The sequence below is a fragment of the Camelus ferus genome, chromosome 13 (genome assembly GCF_009834535.1).
Source record: "Camelus ferus isolate YT-003-E chromosome 13, BCGSAC_Cfer_1.0, whole genome shotgun sequence".
Taxonomy (NCBI): Eukaryota; Metazoa; Chordata; class Mammalia; order Artiodactyla; family Camelidae; genus Camelus; species Camelus ferus.
The window spans coordinates 20,177,658-20,201,059 of record NC_045708.1 but is presented as its reverse complement, the minus strand read 5'-3'; the positions used below and the strand labels follow the sequence as shown (position 1 = coordinate 20,201,059).

The 23,402-nt window shown below is 37.1% G+C and overlaps 1 protein-coding gene across 29 annotated transcripts in view; it reads right to left on the bottom strand.

Moving 5' to 3' along the window:
* EPB41 (erythrocyte membrane protein band 4.1) overlaps nucleotides 1-23,402 on the bottom strand; it is a 169,265-nt gene that overhangs the window by 10,632 nt on the left and 135,231 nt on the right. For 11 of the 29 annotated variants that reach the window (XM_032495675.1, XM_032495670.1, XM_032495669.1 and 8 more), the window contains 2 exons: nucleotides 4,343-4,792; nucleotides 3,002-3,130 (listed from right to left, as the gene is read on the bottom strand). In XM_032495675.1, the coding sequence (XP_032351566.1) occupies nucleotides 3,002-3,130; nucleotides 4,343-4,792 (579 nt within the window). Of the gene's footprint in view, nucleotides 1-3,001; nucleotides 3,131-4,342; nucleotides 4,793-11,981; nucleotides 12,016-14,053; nucleotides 14,550-16,147; nucleotides 16,319-20,763; nucleotides 20,766-21,020; nucleotides 23,041-23,402 lie in introns of those variants that run through there. The other 18 variants (XM_032495676.1, XM_032495677.1, XM_032495678.1 and 15 more) reach the window with 8 other exon arrangements.

Sequence of the window (23,402 nt, the reverse complement as noted above, 5' to 3'; positions counted from 1 at the left end):
GGCTGTTCCCATGGCAGTGACAATGAATTGAATTAATTTGAAATGCACATTTTGAAATACACATTTTATGTACATTAACTCATTTATCCCTCACAACAACCCTATGAGGTAGAACTATTATTAGCCTCATTTTACAAATGAGGAAACTGAGACACAGAGTGATTCAGTAACTTGACTGCACACTAGTAGGCGATGGAGCAGGTACAAACCCAGAAAATCTAATTTCAAAGCCAACGTTTTTTCCCACTACACTCTACTATCTAGCTAAGTAATGGCTACCATTTCTGAATAGCTACAATGTGCCAGGCAAATATCTTTATCTCAATAACCTTATAAAGGTATTTTTCAGAAGAGAAAGCTAAGGCTCAAAGAGGTTAAGTGACTTGCTGAAGGTCACAAAACTAGCAAGTGTTGGAATTGAGATCCCTCTAACTCCAAAGCCCACGTGCTTTATCTTGTACATCACGCTGCCTCTGTATTTCTCTCCCATGTTATGGTATTTTAAAATTAGTGCTTCTCTTCCCTCTGCTTTACAAGTGCTACACTCACATCGAACATGGGTTTCTGTGGGCAGCGTGGCCCCAACAACATTTTTGTTTTGTTTTGTTTTTGTTTGGGGGGGAGGTAATTAGGCTTATTTATCTACTTATTTATTTATTTATTTAATGGAGGTGCTGGGGATTGAATCCAGGACCTTGTACATGCTAAGCACGCACTCTACCACTGAGCTATACCCTTCCCCACCAACAACTTTTAAAATAATTTATTTTGAACCATTAAAAAAAATTTTTTTATATGCACACACTACAAAATCTTAAAACTTCAAAATGGAGATCAGTGAAATGTCAGGCTCCCTCCTACTCCTGACCACATCCAGCAGTCCCAGGCCTCTTCACCCCAGGCTACCATGGGCAGTTTTTTGGTTTTTGGTTTTTTGAGTACCCATTCAGAGATCGTATATTCACATATAAGCCTATTCATACACAGCTGTACATACATCCCTTTTCCCTCCCATAAAAAGCAGCATATTATTTATAACATGTTGCACTACAATTTTTTCATTTACTAATTTGTCATATAGATTATTTCCCATCAGAAGCTTTTTCAAATAGCTGTACAGAATTATCTTAATTCGATGTACCATAATTTACAAACCTGTTCCCTACTGATAGCTAGTTAGGTTGTTTCCATGGTAGTGACAATGGAAAGGGTTCCCTCTCATAGGCAAGTACTTCTTTCTCACATCCCCTGGCTCAGAGTGTGCACAATCTTAAAGGAATGGCCTCTGATTTCCTCTGCAGTCCCCTCCACTGCCAAGTCCTGTTCATCCATCTCTGTCTCTCCTGACACAGCTCTTTCTTCTCGCTTCCTCCAGCTACACTTCAGTTCTTTACAAGCATCTCCCCAGACCTGCCATAGCCGAACTCCTGTCTCCAGGCAGCCCCTCCTTTAACAGGTTCAGCACACAGCATTAGGAACCATCTTCCAAACCACTGCTTTGATTATGCCACTTTATCACCACTGCCAGAAAACCTGACGCAACCTCCCATTATTTATCAAACTGATTCCACATTCCAGGTCACAAGACAGGGAAGGGGGAAGCACAACAACGTTAACTGAGTGTCTGTGAATGTGCCAAGTGCTTTACAGACATCATTTCACTTCATTCTCCCCCAAACCTTGCAATGGTTGTTAATATTATCCCCTTTCACAACCGAGGAAACAGAGGCTTAGAGAGATGAGTGATTTGTTTAAAGTTATCCAGTGAGTACATGGTTGAGCTAGGATACAAATTCTACTTGTCTAATTGCAAAGTACATGCTTTTAATTGGCAAGCTACACTGTTTCCTAAAGGTGGATCTCATCATCCAGTTTATGGTGATGTGAGGATTAACGAAAAGGATTTATGTGAGATCACCCAGCCAGAGCCTCACAGGGCTGCCTCTTCCCCATCATGCAGGCTTCAGCTGAAATGTCACCTCCTCAGAGAGGATTTTCCTGACTATTCTAGCCCCAAAATAGCAACCTTGCATGTTATCCCATATTGTCTAACTCTCGATCCTACTTTAGTTTCTTTACAGCTCTCATCACTGTCTGAAATTAATACATTTGCTTATGTGTTTATTGCCTGTCTCTCCTGACCAGAGTGTCAGTTCCAGAGGGTGGGGCCTGTGTCCACCTTGTGCACTGCTTTGGCCTAAAATATAAATGCTCAACAAATATTTGTTGTAGGAATGAATTTACAGCTCAGTTCCTAGAAGAAAAAGTTTTTCCCAGTTTTGGCTTCTGTGAAAGAAAAGAAAAGAAAAGAAAAACAATTCACCATAAGCAACCCTAGCTCATTCAAATTATTAACAATGAAGGAGAAATTTTACTAAGCGTAGGAAGTAAACAAAAATTTTAAGTACCAAATTCTTGTGTGATTTTGAATTTAATTGTAATAAATTGACTTTAATTATTATAGCTGTTACTTATGCTTTCAGGCATGGTACTCAAGTCAATTCCACACAGTTCTGTATTTTATATAAATAAGCTTCGTAACAAAATCATGAGGTAAATAGTAAACATCATGCGGGGCAGAGGTGGGAGGCGGGGCAGCGGAGGTGGGAGGTGGGGCGGGGCGGAGGTGGGAGGCGGGGCAGATGAGGTGGGAGGCGGGGCGGGGCATAAAGGCTCAGAGATGTTCAATCACATGTTTATGTTAGTAAATGTTGGAACTGGAATTTGAACTCAGGTTTGTTTGACCCAAAGCCCATGTTCTCAACCATCACACTAGACTGCCCTCCCTAACTGAATTGGGTGGATATAAGCAATCAGATCCAGGACAACTTTGCTTTCAATAAAGTATTTTGGGATCCTTAGATCAGTAATCTCTTCCGAAAAGAACTGCCCCAGAAAAGCCTAGCATTATTTGCAGCAAATGATCAGAAGCCCTGTGAAGAAAGGTTATTTATCATGTTTACTTGAGTCTTTGGTTCTGAAACATCAAACCATGTCCTACCTGGGCGGCCTCATAAGTGATGGTCTTGGTCTCAGTGTGGACAATAGGGACATCTTTGGTTGGGATTTCACTTTTCACAGCATTGGCAGTGTCTGTGATGGTGACGGTCTGAGTCTTCACCAGGGGAGGCTGTGAAGCAGTAAAGAAATAGAGTTACTGGAGTCTTCAGAAGGCTGTGGAGAACTAATATTCTGACATTGATCTGATCAAAGTAATAGCTCTAATCAAGCAAAGGGCTAGCTCAATCTCTGCCCAAGACACTATTCCAAAGTAGCCCTGACAAGATGTCAAATCATGAGGGATATTAAAGAACAGCATTACTGTAATCACTTTCATATGTTTAATGGAAAGCTATAATATCAGACAGTTATGATTAGTGATACAAAATGCTTCAGACTGACCTTCAGAATTTGAATATAAAACTATTTGCCAAATGGCAGTCACTTTTGTTTGTCCTTGTGACTGTACCATTAAAATTAAGAAAATCAGCTACATTTCCTCCACTAAGTACAAATGGTACATGAAGTAGCAGTGGCATTGGAACGCATTACCCTGGAATTCATTAACTTCTTTCAAATCAATGTCAGACATTCACTTTGGAGTTACTGAAAAGAAACAGTATTTGGAAAACTGGAAAGAAAATAATCAGTTCCACCACCACCTGGTGATTAATTTCAGAATTTCAGAAGAATGAACATCAGTGAAATATCAAAGGGTTCTTGTCTATCAGCTCACCTTCCCCAAGACTATAAATCACCCTAAAATAACCGTTTGATCATGACAAAGTTAAGCAGTCATCCACCTTAGCATAGGAGATTAGTGCCTATGATCATGGAAGCTCCCGTGAGTGGGGTCAGTGGGAGTGGTGGGCTGTACTGTGTGGCTGCAATACATAATTATTTGGGGCCTGAATTCTCATTTGAAAAATCAGTTACTCCTTTTAATTAAGAGTATTTGAATTTTTTGAGCAGAGTCTCAGAACACTTAAGGCTCCTCATCATATCATAAAAGTCTCAGAAATTCACTTCTTTACACAGCCCGTACTCGAGCAAGGAAAAGAGGAACATGCTTACGCCAGCTTCATAAAAATGAACAGCTGGGGTTTACCCACAAGAGTTTTGTAAGGTCATCAAGGGAGAAAGCATTTCTAGCCACAGTGTTAATGCCTCTGAATAAATTTCTCTGTAGTAATCAAGGGCTTCAATTTTATTCTGTGATTTTGAAAAAAGCCAGGAGGCTACTACCCTCACCACCACCACCACCACCACCTCCTCCACAGAAAGGATTCTGGCCCTCTCCCAAAGTGAGTCATTAGATTTGCATCATCAAGTCAGTTACTACCTGGAAACTTCGAATGAGGGTGGGGAACTGGTTACCCACACGAGAGTCAAGAAATGATCCATTTTGCTTTCCAAGTGGCTCTCCTGGTGTAATGTGTTCTTCACTACTCTCTGCCTTTTTTCCACCAAGTTGCAGCTGAGAGGAAGCTGGTGACACTGGGAACTTTAAGGCACTGGCCTGTTCCTCCACTCCTATACATTCCTCACTTGGGCCTCTTGGCATTTCCTGAATATCAACATAGCCAGCTGCCCCCTGCTCCTTCTCTTCTGTCTCCTTGCTGCTTATGGAGAGGGAGCCAAAGTCAAAGTTTTGTGGAGACTTCGACGGGGTGGTCACTTGGCTCTCACTAGGAATTACTGAGTGCTCGGGGCCCTCCCATTCAGGGTCAGGGTTGGTAGGTGGCCCCTTTGTCATGGCAGCCACCTCCTCTGTGCGAATGCCATTTATACTCTACAAATGAAGGAACACATAAAAAAGCAAGAAGATTAGGAATACTTGGGGAAAACAGTGAACTCTGAGCACCAACAGTGATTTTTAAGAGGCTTCAAAAAATATTAATACTAATATAAAACAAGGATCTTAGCTCCTGGGGTGATCAAAAGGAAGAACTGCTGTTCACTACACATATCAGCAGCTTCAGCAATTCCAGCCTCATTTTGGTCATATTTCTAAAACATTGCTAACCTTGAGAAATAATTTTGATGTGCCTTGCATAGTACCAAGCATTTCTTATTATTATGGTCTTCCCTGCATAACACATATTCTTCACACTGAAAGGAATTACTATTCCTAAACACCTAACTCATTACTATGCACTGGACACAGTGCAATTTATGAGTCAAACAAAACATACGCTTGAGGAGTCTGATCAGATTGAAAAATGTTCCATGTATCTCCAAGCCACATGTATCAGCGTACTAGCCCCTATGGAGAAACTAAAATTCAGACTTTGGTTGGCAGGGATATGGAAGTTGAATATACCCAGCACAGATTAATCCAATCATTGTCATGGATTAATTATAGTATCTAAAACATTAAAACATTTCTTTTTAAACAAAATAAATATGACTTAGCAGCTGAGAAGTATTTTTTCACAGATGAATGACATAACATCTCCAATCCCTAAGAGAAATAAATCCTGGAAACACAATGAGATCCCTCCTGGGCTAAGTGCCTGACACCACAGGAAAAAGATCTAAAATAAAGTACTTCCAAGAGAACATGGATGGGAAGATAACACCACAAGAGATGGACCTGCTCCTAAAGTTTAAAGAAAGGTTCTGTAAGTGGAAAAAGAGAAGGAATTCACACTAGTAGGAAAAGAATATGAGCCATTTGAGGAATGAACAATACAGCAGAACCCAAACGTCAAGAAAAGTAATGCCTGCATTTGCTCACCAGAGAGCTGTAAATAAGCCACTTGATCCTGAAATTTTGGTCAGATCAGTTTACCATATTACATACCACATAGGAACTTAACAGAAGAGGACTCTTTTAAAAAGGTGTTCCTGGAGTAAATGACACATGCTTGGAACAGCTTACACATTTTAGTACTCAAATCACATTATATGTATTATATATATTTTTAAAAAAATCACTGCTGCTCCTTAAGTTGTAAACCAGCCTACATTGTGATAAATATAAACCAGTGGTCAACTGAGGCAAGAAAAGATGCACTGCACTCAAGAACTTCAGACCAACTTTACCTCTAAGCTACCTTGAAACAGTCAACTCAAGAGCATCTCCCAGTGGTAAAGCTGAATTCAGATTAGGCAGGTCTTTCACTGACTGATCATAAATATTACTTAGGACACATAAAATGGAACTGAGAGATGACAACAGAAACTGTCTCTGCCTGCAGATGTATCAGAGATAACATGAAATATTCTCACTAAGGGTATATAGATTACCTCATATTTAAAATGAGAATAATACTTGGTTTGGCTCACAGGGTCCCAAGGATCAAATATAATAATATATATGAAAGCACTTTGTAAATTCTCAATTACCATATAGATTCACTTAATTCAATCAACAGTATCTGAGCACCTCTAATAAGCTAGGGCCTGGGGGACACAAGAATGAGTTTGTTGTTATATTATTAACATGCTGTACTACTTTCTAGGGCACTTATCTCACCACTTCTTTTGAGTCAGACAAGCTGTTATGGAGCTGCCCAGAAATAGATCAGCTGGTAATAAACAAACAGGCTTTCTCAAATTGCTATATGCTAGCTCGAGTGCTGTGAATAGCATATCCAAACCCACTCATGTGGAGACAAACTTCGGGGCTTCTCCAAAAATTTTGTCACAACTGAGAAGGCTGATTAATAAACAACCAGGAAAATACCTAAGATAATCAAGTAAGAGTCAGTTTTTTGCCAGTCTGCTCAAGTGATAAGCAGTGGTCTGTCATCAAGAAGCCATTTGTGATTAAACATTGCTTAGGCCACCTGGCCCAAGGTTGCCTACTGCTGAGTAAAGACAGATCAGTCAATTTTTTCAAAGCATAAACGAAGGAGACGAAGGGTAAAAGCTGTAGCCACAGTAGTATCAATTCAACAAATATTTATTGATCACCTAATATGTATTAGTCATTGGAAATAAAAGGAAAACTGATGACAGTTGGCTTGGATTACCACTCACAGCACTCTCACATATGGTCAAATCAACCGCTCCAGTTGGCTCTGTTGACCAGAACTCTTGTCCAGACAACACAGCCAACTACTTACTGGACAATCTCCCAGGCATATGGAAGGCAATATGCCCCAAACTCCACTCTATTCCACTTTAATATCTCCCTCATCTATCTGCTTTTTGCTATTCCCACACTTTTACCTTCATTCAGACTCTTACAGTGCCTCACCAAGCTTACTACTAGTGCCCTAAACAATTTTTCTTCTTTTCTTTCCTCCTTCCTTCTTTCTCATCTCGAACCTTCCTCGAATGCATCCTCTATTCTGCTCCTAAAATGTTTATTTCTCAAATGAAATATTAAAAATTCCATTTTACAGCTTAAAACCCTTCAGTGGTTCTTCACTGTCTTCTGGCTAAAGTTCAGATCCTTTACCAAAACTAGAAAATACTTTAAAATATGACTCTTACCTCTCTCCTCAGCTTCCCTCCTGCTACACCTCCACACATCTCTCTCTCCACTAATTCAAAACTATCTGCAGTTCCTAGAACACTGCGTGCTTTCTTTTGCCTCCGTGCGTTTGTCAGTATCGTCAGTATTGTTCCTTCTGCCTGCACGTCCATGCTCAGCTAGCGTCAGTTCTTCAGGAAGTTTCTCCCTGGCTGCCTAAAGTATGTTTAGAGACCATGCCTCTTTTATTCCCATTGTGCCCTATCATTGTTGGTTTAGTCATCTGTCTTTTCCATTAGACTACAAACTCCTTGGAGGATAAGGACTTACTGTGTTACTTAGCCTCTGTATCTCTCTTGCACAGTTTTTTGGCACATAATAGATGTTCACTAAAAACTTGTTGAAAGTATACTAAATAAATCTAAGAGCCCTGAGAACTGCTTTGCCTTGAGCTATTCAAAAACTGAAAGGCTTGTTTAGAACATAAAAAGTAGCCCACGTGACCAGACCCACTGTCTAGTCCACCATTCTGTCTCCTACTCCAGTAAAATAAGAGAAAAACTAACATTATTGCATGTTCACCATGCGAAAGTCACTTTTTGTTTTCTCATTTAATTTTTCACCACCTCACTGTGAGGTAGTCACTATCTACTTTATAGATGAAGAAAACAAACAGGGTAAGCAACTCAAAGCTAGTAAGTGATGGAGCTAGGGTTTAAGCTCAAGTCAGTCTCTGATTCTAAAGCCACTTCTTCCCATGGCAACAGAAAATGTATCAAGTAGGGCCAAAGGACGTGTCCTATTATGTTCAAAAGAATATACAGTAAACCTGACTATACTTTTGGGAAGTACAAAGATTGTCCAAAGTCCTCTTAGCAGAGTCTGATTTTAGGGGCTGACACTATATTTTGAAATATAAGGAGAAGGCTGGAAAGCTAGGAGAAAAGACTGAGGCAAAAAGAAGATACAAAATCCCCATGACATAAGACACCCACAATTTGGCATATAGCATGAGTGAGGAATTCTAACTGACAGTGCTGTGCCTTTGGCTGTGAATATCAGCAAGGGCCACTGGATTATATAAGATTCTGCACAACTGCATATAACAAACAAATTGGCCTGGAAACTTTAAAGGGATCTTCTCAAGGATATGAATAAATATATAACTGCATCTGAACCATCCACAGTGACACACCAAATTGAGACTGAATGTGTGGCTTGTCTGGCCTGATGGGGGAATCTGTAAGAAGGATGCTGCGACAGAAAGACCAGCTGCCTGTGTAAAGTACTGCAAGGCTGTCTAGTTGGTTTCAAGAATATGAGAAGAATGTCAGACCAATATTTAATTGAGCAGGGACATTGCTTGATTGAAAATTCTCAATTTTACTTAAAACATCAATGGCTCCTACTAAGTATGATAGTTCAGTATTTTCTTTGTTTGGGGGAAAAAACAAGGGATTTTTTTTCCCTAAAGGCTTCCTCTTGAAAATGATTTATTCAAAGGGATTATGTCACAGGATCATCAAACCCTGAGGATCTATGTGCCTTTGTGAGTTATAAATAACCTCTCCCTTGACGTAGGGATTACAGATATCATTAAGAGGAGAATATGGGTGTTTTATAGGTATTCTGCTGCTATTCCATTAAATGTAATCCAGTCTTTCTCCTTTTAGGTTATTTTTGAAGGAAGAGATTTATACACTTGAAGTGACTGCTGCAAAAACCACAGTTATGCTGACAAGACTCTCTTATCCTGTAAGTATCACAGTGAAAATAAATCCTGAAAATCTTCCTAAAATTTTGCTATATAAGCAATAGCCATGTAAGTTTCTCCTGGAGGGTCTATGCGGTAATTTTCCCCACACACACTTGGTCACTTGTTCCTTGCTTAGTGAAGGCCAATTTTACCTTCAAATGGCAATAGGAAACAATTCCTTTCTATGTTAAAAGGAAGAAAAAGACCTGCTCTTGTCCCAATTTGTCTTTCTATATATTAAAACCCTGGCTAGGCAGTTAAGGACCAAGTGAAGAACAGTGACTTCTTCACAGCCAACCTTGCCATGTGATTTCAGGGACCACAATTAGATTGTTGGAATGGGGGAAGAAGGCAGAAAAGGTAACTTCAAAGACTAAATCCCCCCCTTGATAATACGCTATGTTTTACTTCTTACGCATTTAAAAATTATATTTTCCAATGTATGTAATTATACAACATGAAAAAGACCTCAAAGTATACTAACATATCAGTAGGGGTAGAACTGCAAGTACTTTAACTTCTTTGTGTTTTTCTGTATTTCCTAATCTTTCTAAAATGAAGAGGCATCACTTTCATAATCAAAAATTGTTATTAAATGATTTTATTATGCAAGCTTTTGTACTGGTTTCATAATGAAATGATCCATAAAACCTGAAGTCTGGTAAACAATTTACGAAGTGCTTATAAATTCTTAATATCCTCCAAGCCTTTAAGAACAGTTAAAAAATAAACCTTAATAGTTTTCTAAATGAAAAAGTACTTAGTGAAAAGAATGATAAGAAACATCAATAACTAGTAAATAGTATGAAAATTCTCTTTTATAAGGAGACTATAACATAAAACTATAGTAATTTAGCGAGTGGATTTTGAAAGTCAGAGTCAATTATAACGGACAATATTTTTGAGTGGAAAAGTAACAGTTCAAATTTAAGGTGTAGCTTCATTATATTTTGTTTAATATTTTCTGATTTAGAGATGGCAGGAATATTCTCAGGAATGTGAATAAAAATATGGTTGTATCTGTGAATTAAGCCACAGATTTTCTGTGAATTTCTTATTAGGTATCTGTCTCTGAAACAGTGAAGACACTCAAGGAAAATAGTCACTCTCTTGCCAAAGTCATGATAGCAACTGGGAATATAAGATATTAAAGCATCCCAAAACTTGATTTGAACATTGACTCTAGATTATAGATACAGACTACAGATAAACACTATCATACTTCACATCAAAATGATTTATATTTCCTGTGTGTGTGGCCTGTTCTGTTCTGTTTTGTTTTGGCTGAGTGCCCTGCACCTCAGGCTGAGATCCTCTTTTACTGAAATCAAGTATAAGACAAGAGAATGAATCGGCCAAATTCAATAAACAGTTGCTTAACTGCCACCTCAGAAGAGAATCCTCTTTTATGCGATTTTGGGATAAATAAAAGAAAGAAGTGATACAATTTTCAGGGTACTCATATTTAGCTGAATGAAGATATTGACAATGATATGTACAGATGGCAGTTAAGTATGTTTGCACAATAAACTCAGGGTTATGTGGTGGTTAGGGCAATGGTGGAACTTTGGGGGGAAGGCAAACTTTTATCAGAGCTGGTCTGTAAGCTTAATTACAGTGTCTTGTTATTTTTTGTGCATTCTCAGGTATTATAATGTTACATTAAGTCCTGAAATAAGCCAGTCAGCAATATTATTGAGTCCACCATTAGCAGAATTAGACAGTTGACAGAACAATTTTAAAGGAAAGAAGAAAATAAAGTCACATCAGTTATAAAGCTAACTTCTAGTAAGAACCTTGAAATCAATATATGTTTAATATTAGGTCTTTAGAAAAATGCTTTTCCTTCATATTCTACTCAGTGTTATCAAAGATCTATTTTTTCAATACCTGTAAAAATTTTACCTTCATATATATAAGCATGTTCAAATAGACATTATAGACAAATTATTAAATACGAGTTTTTTTAATTGCTGAAATTATATAAGACAAATTTTAAGAGAGAGGCCATTAACATTCTAAGGCAACATTTTATCAAATTGACTAAATTGAGAAGCAGGAAACACAAATGATGATTGCAAGAGAATTTTCATAGTCTGGCCAGACCAAAATATAAATTCCCTCACTAAACTGCATAAATATCCTGTCCTAAACCACTCTACATAACACCATCTTAAATAGTCTCACACACTCTTCCAAATCAGCAAGTTTCACTTTTGCAAAAATATACTTAGAGGTTCAAGTACAGAATATCAAAAATATTTTCTTTGATGAAGAACAAATAATTATTAGAGTTACAAAATGTCTTTTGGTTTGATACGGTGTCTTTGGTTTGCTTCTGGACACTAATCTAATTTTCCCTTGACCTGAGGTTTGATTTAATTAATGGGAATGTGAACTATTTGATCTATCTAAATATCCCCAATAAATACATAAAGGAAACAACTATTTTCTTAAAAAAAAAAAAATCAATTCTTGTTATTGAATGATTTTAAAACCAGGAACCAGATTATCCAAGGCCAAACAAACAAAAACCTTGAGACCCTTTGTCTCAACAATTATAGGCAAGGCCTCTTTTCTTATTCCCATCTTCTGGTTGCTACTGACTGAGGGAGATCCTATTTCAGATTCTGGGATGTTCTGCAAAACTCAACCTGGGGGATTTAAGGCAAGTTAAGGGCAGTCCAGTGTTAGTACATTAACTCATTAGTGGCTTCAGGATCTTAGAGAACCATTTTTTAATACCTGGTTTTATAAATAATGAGGGTCTCACAAATTCCAACTTTCTCCTTAATTCACTTTCTGTAACTTTCACTACATTTTCACCTGGGGACTAAGTGACCTAGGATACAGCTGGGGCGTAACAGAATGTCACTGGACTGAAATGTCCAAGACTTGGGTTGCAGCTCCAGTTCTTTCACTTAAAAACTGCTTGACTGGGGGCATGTCCTTGAACCTCTCTGAGACTCAGTTTTATCACATAAAAAGCAAGAACACCACTACCTACCTGATATGGCTATTGTGAGGGTTAATTGTGTAGAGCATTCAAAATGAAGTGCTAGGCAAACACTAGATATTATTTGACTTTGTACTATATTTCTTAAAATATTACTTTTTGCAAAGAAACAGGAACTTACATGTAAGTATTTGTCAAGTATCCAAGTGGGCCAACCCTATGGATTTAACTAAGTCTGGTCTCCCTTTCAGCTTAGCAAGTTCTGAGCCAGATTCTCACTATATTTTAGAGAACATCATCAGGCAGAACTTAGAAGAAAGAAACTGTGATAGAAGATAAGAACCAAAACTGATACACTCTGAGGATATTTAAATATTCCTGAGCCATGTTCCACATGAAGAACACTGGATAGGACATCTTTAATAGTTCTGAGAACATTTTTGATTGGTCACAAAATTTACAACCATTTTAAAACTTTACAGATTATTGTTGTTTCTAAGCCCAAAGCATATCTTTCTATGCTACTACCCACAGATTTTGCTTCCAGAAATTACTAAATTTTCCATAACAGAGAGTCTGAGATTTAGCATAGTATCTTTGCAGTCATTTTACCCAGTGGAACCCTAAACCCACCATATCTATTAAACTACCGTTGGTTCTCACATTCTTTTCATTCTATTTTGCCACTCAATCAAGTCAACTGAGTTAGGACTGGCCTTGGAAATACTGCTTAATGATATGATCAACTCTGTAATGTCAACATCATCTTTGCAATGAGTTTGTGGCCTGTTGAAATGCAAATATCCCAGAGAAAGTTAATAACTTTTACCAGTGTTTGTCTACGTCAGAAAAAGGGGATTCATTAGGCTTTTTAATAAGTTTAAATAATTTTTAAAAATTAGTTTTGATAAGAAAAAGGGAGTGAGCAGGAGGTGGCAGTGGGATTGAGGGAGAGGGGTATGCACAGACACACATACACCCACAGAGCACATTACCCTTGCTTTGCAAACCCAGTAAGAAATGCTTTGCACTGCAAATGCCCACAGAACCAGCAGGAATCGAGGTTATCTTGCTAAGCACAGAAGGAAGATACCCAGCAGAAGAATCCAGCTCCTGGTTCTTAACTAAAGTAAACAATAAATATCACAGTCACTTAAATTATCAACGATGTATTTAAATAATACCCCCAAATGGTCTGCAACATGCAAACTAAAATTGTAGACTCCAATCCTGATAAGATCAGTTAATTGCGAGTGCTTCATTTCTATGTATTTCTCTTTAACAAAACATGGCAAGTTTATGTCTCAGCAAAGAATGTCCTTAAATGCCTTGGGAAAAAGCTCTAAAAAACAAAACATATGTCTTTATACATTTACTATATTATCAATATTTGTAATCTTATTTCTATTATGAAAAATAAATAATATTTCCCTTGGTTATATAATAACACTAATGTGGTGATTTTTCTTTAATTTGTTAAGTTAAAACAAATGCTTTTAAAAGGGGCACTTGCAATAAGAGATAAATCAGATGTGGTAATGGCTTCTTTTGTAAAAGCCATGTGTAAACAGCACATAAAGATGACAGGTCAAGCAGCAGTAGCCCATTCTTCAGCCAAAAAAGGAAACGAATGAAGAAAGAACAAAAATTATCAAAAAGAAAAACATCCCCTGGCCCCTCCACCCCCAAAAGCCTCATAAATAATGGTTTTGATACACTTTCTGTGGAAAAACTCAGGCCAACTGGCAGTTTAGAAAAGGACATTAGAATCACAAACATTCAAAATGGGGATAAACTAACAACAGAGTAACCACGTGCTAGCAAAAGATGATTTAAAAATTCTATCTTTCCTCTCTAGTGTGCCATTCTTAATTATGCAATACTTCTCTCTTCATTCTAAATTTTCTCTCTTGGCTATATCCTCCCCTGCTTTTTTTTTTTTTTTTTAATAAAGTTGGCATGCTATTGGTCCCTTGCTAGAAATACATCCTTGTAGTGCTCACTAGCTTCTCCACAAGACTTGAGTCATTTTCATGGTCCGGTGCTATTCCCTGACATATAAAGATTACATCCGGATAAAGGAGCTTACTTAGGAAGATGCTGGCCTTTATTAAGTTATAGTTGGTAAAATTGCTTATTGTAGGAAAATCACTCCATAATGCAGCCTTTCATGAATGCTAGTAAATGAAATTTGCCAATGACAATCATCCTTCAAACATAGTTTTTATAATTTCCTAAACGGTGCTGTTATTAGATTATCCCCAGAATAGGTGAAGGTAAAAGCAAACAGCTGCAAAATCAGTGCCTGATACAAAATTTTAACCATTCAGTAACAGAAAATCTTGCTTTAACACTGCACTCACCAGCACGGACTCCACAGATCAAATGTGTGTTCTCAAACCTGAATAGAGCTATAGAAGTCAAAATGATTGAGCAAATATTAAAGGTTATACTAAACATGTCTAGGAGACCAGAAGCTTTTGGTCGGTCAATTTTATTTCATTATACTAAGAAGGGTTGAGGTGGAGAGAAAAAGATGGAGAGGAAGGGGCTATAACCAATATGAAAACTGATCATTTAGTATGGAACACAATTAAATATACTTGGCAGGATTTCTCAGAAGTCCCAATTCCAAAAATGATTAAAGCCATTATAAGCACTTAAGAAAAAATTATATCCTAATTTGATATCTAGAAAATAGCATCTTGATTCCACAAAACTAAATACAACAGAAAAATATGATTAGATACTAATTAGCTATGTCTTCTCCTCCTGAAAAATCCTATAACAATGAAAATGGCTTTCCATGTGAACATTTTCTACAAATTCCCAAAAGGAACGGAGCTCTGGAGAAATACCTCAAAATCTTATATTACTCAGACATGGTCACAAGGCACATACTTGGAGCTAGTAAATAGACTACTTCAAAATGTGGAGTGTTGGTTTCAAGTAATCACCTGGCTAATACAACAGAATCTAGAACTGTGAGAGGAAGACACAAGACAAGGTTTACTCAAGGTGAAGTAAGAGACAGAGCAGTTCAGCTTCTGTTAATTCCACATCACAGAAGCAAGCTCTCCTCACACCCACATATCCACACCCACTCCATTCTTCACTCTTCAATATGATCAGAGTGGCAAGACTGGATAGTTAATAGCTATTAATTTGTAGAGTGCTTCTTCCAAAAAAAAAAAAAAAAAAGGACTAATTCAGTATATTAAAAATGCTTCTAACAGATGTGACAATCACATGTGTTGTAGTACCTGATTAAGCTGGTTAGAAAAAAGTTATTTTTAAAACTTGGTATAAATAAGTCAAATAGTTCCAGGCCGATTTAAAACATTAATATTCTTGGAACTGAATACACGTCAATAGGTTAGCTCTGTTTTAGGACTGAGCAAAAGACAATTACTGGGCCACAGAGAAGAGTGAAAATATGGAAAAACAAGAGCATTTTTCTAGAAAGACTGGCTGACAGTATTTCTTGCTGACCCACGGAAGCAGAGGTTCTTTCCTTCCCTCCTGTTTTTGGTAGTGGGTCTGTGCAGCATTACTGACTCCTTTCCTTAATGACTAGTATCAACCAGAATTAGATTTGCAATACGATTTATTCTTGACAAATGTACATATTAATGGTGCAAATAACATGAGAAAAATATCTAAGAAAAAGTTCCAAAAAGAGAATTTCTTAGTAGATTTCTTGAGGCTTAAATATCTTGCTGAACTGCTAATAGGTAAACAATTTATTTAACTGAGTATCAGAGCTAAAGGATCCTAGACCAGGGAACTGAAAGGAACACAGGTTTAGGGATTTATTAGAAGGCACCTCCCAAAGCTAATTACAGATCAAGAAATCTTTCAGAACACAACCTCTGAAAGGATATAATTTTATTTTATTCTGACTTATTGGTAAAATATTGCCCAAATAGGCTCTGAATTAGGGAATTCCTCTCAGAGAAATCCCTTTATTTTGAAAAAGGAAACTTTCTAAAATATTTCCTTTAGATACCCAACCTTGAATTTATACAACTGCTCGAAACACTATGGTGCACCAGAAGTCCAGAGTGAAAACCATTTCACTTTCTTTACCATGCTCGTTAGAGATCTCTAAAACTCGGCTGAAGAGAAGGTGAATTTGGGAATTGTTTCTTTATTCCTTAGAGGAAAACGGAGGCAGACCCTTAAAAACCAAACAGAACAAAGGCGTCAGCTGGATTTGTCACTGAAGAAGAGCACAGTTAACACAAAACAATTCAGAAAACTGACAGAGGCAGGGATGCTGTGGTGATAAAGACATTTTATTCAGGTGTACCCTGGCTGCTGGATAAATAGGAACGAGTGCCTTGTCTTTTGTTTTCCATTTCTAATCATAAACAAGACCAAAAATACTTCGCCACTGAATGAAAATGCTAAGACTGTGACTACAGCTCTTGAAACAGTACAAAGGCAGAAAATGTATCTAATCAGTTCTCTGTTTCTCTAGACCTATGTCAGGGGTCAGCAGACTACAGCTAGCAGCCAAAGCCAGCCCTCTCCTTGCTTTTGTATGGGTTGGAGCTAAGAATGGCTTTCATTTTTAAATGGTTGAAAAACAATATGAAAATATTTACTGACACATACAGATTACATGAAATTCAGATTTCGGTGTCCACAAATAAAGCCTGATTGGAACACGTTCGTGTTCACTTGTTTATTGTCGATGCTGCTTTCACTCTACAGTGGCAAAGCTGAGTAGTTATGACAGAGACTATAAGGCCAGCAAAGCCTAAAATATTTATTTACAGAAAAAGTTTGCCTACCCTGGTCTATCTTACATACAAAACTCTTGATATCACAAGAGTGTGATACCTTTGTTGTTTTTGTATCATGTAAAACAAGACAAATGTATCAAACTGCTCTCTGCAATGTATTTTAGATAAACATAAATTGTTAAATAACAGATTTCCTTTATGATATCACACTCCAAGATGAATTTACACATACAGATAAGCACCCCAGTCTCAATAATATGTTCTATAGTGAAAATAGCTGATTATGACTTGTGGTAAGTGGGTAAGTTTTTAACTGGACCAAATTATAAGACAGAACCAAGAGAGACTGACACCTATCACAGAGGTATACGTAGATTCTTTGAATAAACCAGGGACCACACTACAGGACTAATAACAGAGACAGTGGCTTCTGGGCCATATGTGGGCTTTCTGGGCTGTCTGCATGTGTTGAATGGGCTTGTGGTGATTAATTAGGCACAAATTTGTGTCCTAACACAAGAGACTGAAAGTGAAAAGTTAGAGTTTATCCTTTACCATGTGACTAATCATTTAATTCAATTTAACAAATTTTAATTATTTGTTATATATCTGAGATACAAAGGTATTTTTGGCAAAGATAGCTAAAACAAGGCCCTGCACCTCTGAGAATCTCACAGTTTTGAGACTGGCAAAACTAGAAGAGATGGATTAACATCTAAAAAATTTAATATCACTTTTTCTAGTGGAGATCTAAGTCATAATCAGAACATTAAACAGAAAGTGTTTCCATAATTGTATCAATCACAGTGGTATAAATCAAACCACATGGGGTACTAAGGGATGTAAAGGTTAGAAAGGCTGTCAAAGAAGGCAAGCAAACTTAGGATACTGGCTCTGGTGGTAAGCTTCTTTAAGACGTAACAGCGATACAATCTTGTCAGCAGATTCTGCGCTACAAGAAGTTTCCAAAGCTACATAACTATCTCACCCTCCTACTCTTCTATGTAATCCCCCTACCCCTCAAGTGCCTGTGTTATCTGTGAAGAAGCTGTGATTTCCAGAAATTTCAAAATGTTCTTTTAGAGAGGGCAAATCAATGGGTAGGGATGTAAAACTGAATAAACCACAGGGAAGCAACCATTGGGGAAAGGAGTCAGAAGGAAAAAGAGCTGATAAAACAAGGAAAGCTAGAAAAAGAAGGGAAGAAAGCAGGAGGATAACATGCTAGGAGGAAGGCTGGGACAGATCTGGATATCAGATGGTAAGTGATCTGAGGCCAAGAACTATGACTAATTCCAATGTGAGAGTTACTTTTAACTATGTGAAGAGCTTATAAGGTGGAAGACAGAAAATTCTTCAGAATGACTCCATTTAGGAGGTGAAAGAAGTGAAAGCTATTGGGAAACAGACTTTGACTTAATACCTGAATGATTTATATCCAAAAATCTGGGATGTCCAAAGACATAATGTGCTGTATCTTGGGAGATATTTAATCACAGCCTGGGAGACCACTTGGTCTCTGAATCTCTAAATGATATTGTATAGAAGAGTCAAGCACTGGAGGGGAGAGGAGCTGGATTAGGGGCCTATCCAATCCTAAAATTCTGCTAATGCTGCCTCTTTGCATCCCACTTGCAATACCTTGTCCTAGTGGGCAATGAACAAGTGAATGGCTAGCAGTAACCATGTTTTTTGTTTAATTCTTATTCTCTTTGTTTTGTTCAGATAGGATCCTGTACGTGTGGAGACTCTTCTTTAAAAAGATAATAGAGGAGAAAATGAGAGATTAAACTGCATCCTTTATTGACTTTCGGGGGCCTGAAAAGATAGTTGGGACTCTATATGCCTTCTTACCTTCTTTAATCTTTGAAATGTTAGATTTATTCTGTTATTTACCCCAGACAGGGTTCTGACTATATGATAAAGGGAAGGGCTGCCCTCTAGGATATCAATCACAAAAGATTAGAAGAGCATTCCTAAAACATATGTTTCCTCAACAATCTGTCATCTATACATTTAGTTAGGCTATTATTAAAGTTATCTAGCTCTTAGCCTTTATTTCTGATTGGTAGAAGTAATATACTGTACTTTCTCTTCTTTTTGTCTCTCAAGTTCTAGTAGGACAGGAATTTCATTTACAAAATGAAATACTCTGTGAATTTGTAACTGTTGACCACAGCTACCCCTCTTCCTCTTCCAGCCTAACTTTACGTGGCTTCCTCACTTTAACAACCACCCCTTCTTAACCATTTCAGGTGCTCATTACTGAGGTCCACACCAATGTGTTTCTTTTTTACATCATGTTCTGATGCAGCAAAAAGGAGACAGCAGCAGAAATAAAGAGATTTACTGAAACTTCCCTACAGTGTAGAGGAGGCAGATGGAGTTACCCCACACGCCATGCATAACAGAGAATAAGAATACGGAGTTGTCTCCATTTCCACTACCAAAATTACAAACAACATGGGTAGTTTGAATGCAACGAAAAAAAGTGAAATTTCTATGTATAACAGAAACAACATAATAGTTTTTCTCAATGTGATAGAGAATGCTATAAAGACGTTTAGGATTTTATAAAGTCTATGAAGAAGGACAGAAGGGAAGGAAACTGTAGAAAAGTTCTATGTATCTTTACTACGCTCAATACCCTTGGTAAGAAAAAAACGAGAAAGTGTCTCATATTATTTTTGAATTTTTTTGTCTTTCTTTTGTAAATACATGACCATTGGGTAAAGCCTAAATATAAATTTTGATTGGTAATGCCTTAAAAAAATAACCAAACTGCTAAAGCCTAGGGAGTCTAATATACGTTTTTATAGCAAACAATACAGTAATGACCTAGGAATGTAGGAGAAAGTGAATTGGCTTAAATTCACAGAGATGTCAGAGTAAAATTTACAATATTTAACAGAAAGAAATGTACTAGGATCTAAGATGACAACTGGAAATCTAGTCCACAGATACTCCCGTTTAATCGTAGTCAACAAAGTCAGTATCTTCTCCCTTCAAAACTTTTACCAAAGATCTAAACAAGCAGTAGAACTGACCCATGCAAACTGAATCCCCTTCATAACCCAAGTGTCAGGATTAAGAAAATGGCTAAAAGGTAGGTCCAAAGTACAGGTGCTGGATTTACTTTCAAGTAAGATCCCCTCTAAGTATACCATATGGGTAAGATGAATTGCTTAAGAGTATGAGGAATTTGGAAAGACACTTTAAACCTTAGTAGTTTTAAGCATTTGGTCAAATATCAATATGGAGTAGACAGAAATAAACACAGCTGTTTAACTGCTTACTTTTATACAAAAAATTCCAAGAAGTTAATGTGTGTTTGTTTTTTACTTTCCAGTCCCTAAAACACCAAGAATTAAATGACAACTAGAGCTTCTGGTTCCTGGAACAGGTTACAGATTCATTCTCATGAGGTAGATTAGTCTCTGCATTACTAGGTGGAAATCTGGGCACCAAGCAATTAAGTGAACTTCTCAGAGTCACCCTAGAAATGATTAATAGCAAAGCCAAGGCAAAAACCCAAGACTTTTTACGGGTCTGTATTGATAACTTTAGTCCAAACTGTTTTTCACTTATCAACCTGATGTTAAGAAGATGAACCAGGGTAAAACCAGCACAGTTATTTGGATCTGTCTCTGGTATCGAGAATGGAATAAAATGTGAGAGAGAAACCAAGACTATTCACAGCTTTATGTTTATACATACTGGCAGCATTAATTTTAGGTAATACAAAGCTGTAATGTCCAGTATTTTTCCTCCGATAACTGTGATGGGCATATCTTTTTGAGCCTGCACTGGCAGTTTAGTCCTCTCAACCATTTTTACCCTATTAACAAATAAAGGATCAGTAAGGATCTCTGACGGCTCCTGCTGCACTTCAGAAAACAGAAAAATATTGTTGGCTTACATTAGACTTTTAATGGACTTGAAATAACTCCAATACAAAGGGAAAGGAAATTCAAGGTTAAGTTTACAATAATAATTACTTTAAAAGCTATGTACAAGAATGAAAACTGGAAATATAATCTGAAACAGTTATAAAAGTAGCAGTAGAATCCTAAGATTATTTCCTTTTTAGTTTCTTGAAAAAAAATTTTAAAGAATCTAACCAATGTTATAGTTTTTTTTTTTTTAATTCCATAAAGAAAGCTCTTATATCCCTATTTCACAGATGAAGGGGAGTACTTTTTGATGATCACTTTCTGTGTTAAAGAATAGCTTTGCAATATTTCAGGTTGATCTGAGGTCTCTCTATTCTTATTATGAGTAAAATAATAAATACGCTTAATTACAAAATATTTCTTATAAACAGATATAGCCTGTGACATGTAAGATATATACTCATATCAGATTTTAAATTTAACCTGCTCCTTGATCCTTTCTCACCTTTTTGGAAAGCCTTTAATAACAGAGCAGCAGTTTTCAGGGAATACCAAAGAATTATTTCTACATGTCTCCAGGGAGAATAGAACAATAGTGGTGGGTGTGGAAGGACAAAAGAGTCTTGGCTTTACTGTTCTCTTTTTTTGCTCTAAGAAGTCACCATCTTAAAAACAAAGTCATGTTTAGAAGTTTCATCAAGGGAAGTGTTGAGAAGTAAAACAAAGTGCAATAATCTCAGTTTGATTATCCTTCTATGAACTTAGATTTCAAAACAAATATTTGAGACATTAACCAAATCATCCATATTGGTACATTCAAGTGCCATAAAAAGCAAGCTACATGCAAGATTTCATTAATATTGAGGGGAAAAAAACAGGTTAGGTACCCAAGTTGTATTGTGAAGTGAGAGCACACTCATATTTACTTCAGGAAAGCCTTAAAAATCAACATGCAAACAGAAGACACAAACTTGTCATGACAGAACTTTAGCTCACAAGGCCATCCATTAAAAACAATTGATTCCAACACACATGTAAGAATGAACAGGTCTGAAGTCCATCAGAAAAACAAAATATATCGATATATATTTTAAGCTTATCATAATGGATAAATATTGCTTCTAGCAATATAATTACTTAATTCATAAAGAAGTAACACAGTATTTTCATTCAGAGAAGGATATGCTTATGTACAGATCTTGAAGAAATTTGTTATTCCAGGACTTTTAAAGATGGGCAGAATAGTCTGGAAAATTCAGCCCTGGCTGGAGGCTAAAGGGCACCAGCACCATTTTCCTTAAACCATCCACATTATACTTGTGAAAACTGCATTTAACCTTTGCAGATCTCTTTTATACACCAGGCAGAATAGAGTTGTTTGTCCCTGTACATCTCAGAAATACACATAAGAAGGCCACAGAAGTCAAAAGCCCTTTTCTGAAAAAGGCCTTTGTATATACTGATTTGATATCTCAAGAAAAGGAGTGGTTATGGATTCATAGATTAAAATGTATCATTTTAAGGCTTTTTAAAGGTGAGCAAGTTGAAATTTTTTCTTAAACTACAGAGCCCATGCCACAGAAATAACTATAGACAATTAGGAAAATATTCCATCAAATGTTTCTACAGAATATCCTGCTTTGTGTGAAACATTGGAGAGGAGTACATAGCAACAGTAGGCAATAAGAACATGCAGGATAAAAGAGTTAAAGCTTTTGGGGAAAGTACCAACCTGCCATATGCTTAAATCAGATCTCCCTAAATTTGTTAAACTTCGGTGAAGAAAGCTGGCTTGGGCAATCCATTGCTACTCCTTTGTACCCCATGATACATATTCTACAAAGAGTAACATTTTATTGACAGAAAAATGATCACAAGAGCTGCCCTAGGACAGCGAACTATCAAGATCAGAGGGCATCACACATGAGATAACACAGTAGAAGCTAATGACAAAGTTCAGTGGTTTTAGTCTTGACATTTCAGATGAGCACCCTGTTTTCCGATCACAGAAAGACCAACCACCAGACAGCCAATGCAAGAACCACGAGAAAAGACATCACGAAAGGAATACGAGGAGATGAAAAAGTACTAAAGTAGAGGCGGCACTTTTTGAGAGACTTGTGATCCTCAGGGATTGGAATAGAAACCTTGGGAAGAATTTCTTCATTTTCTTGCTGGGGCAAGGCTCTTTCAGTAGATCTCTCTTGCCTGTTAATTTTTTCTTCATCCTGCACTAACAGAGCACGTTCCTGTGTCTGCTTTCATGGTAGAAGATCAAGAAAGACAGAGAAAGATGAACAAAATGACAGATGGAAAATGCTCAAAAATGATACTTGGGGATGTGCAAAGGATTTGGGAAGATCTCTTAGAAAGCTTTTATTTTACTCTACCCTGGCAATTATTCTGGCAAAGTTTCTATAACACAGTAGGGTACTCAATAGGTAATTTTTTGAATGAAGATTAGAAGTCCTGAAAGTTCAAGGAATCACTGGACTTCGTTAGTTATAGTATTTATTCCTCCTTTAAGGATATTCACACAAATTTTCAGTCATTTTTCATTGCTTTGGTGCTGCCAATTTTTCTTAGGTCAATTGGGCAAAGCCAATAACGAAGCATTCTT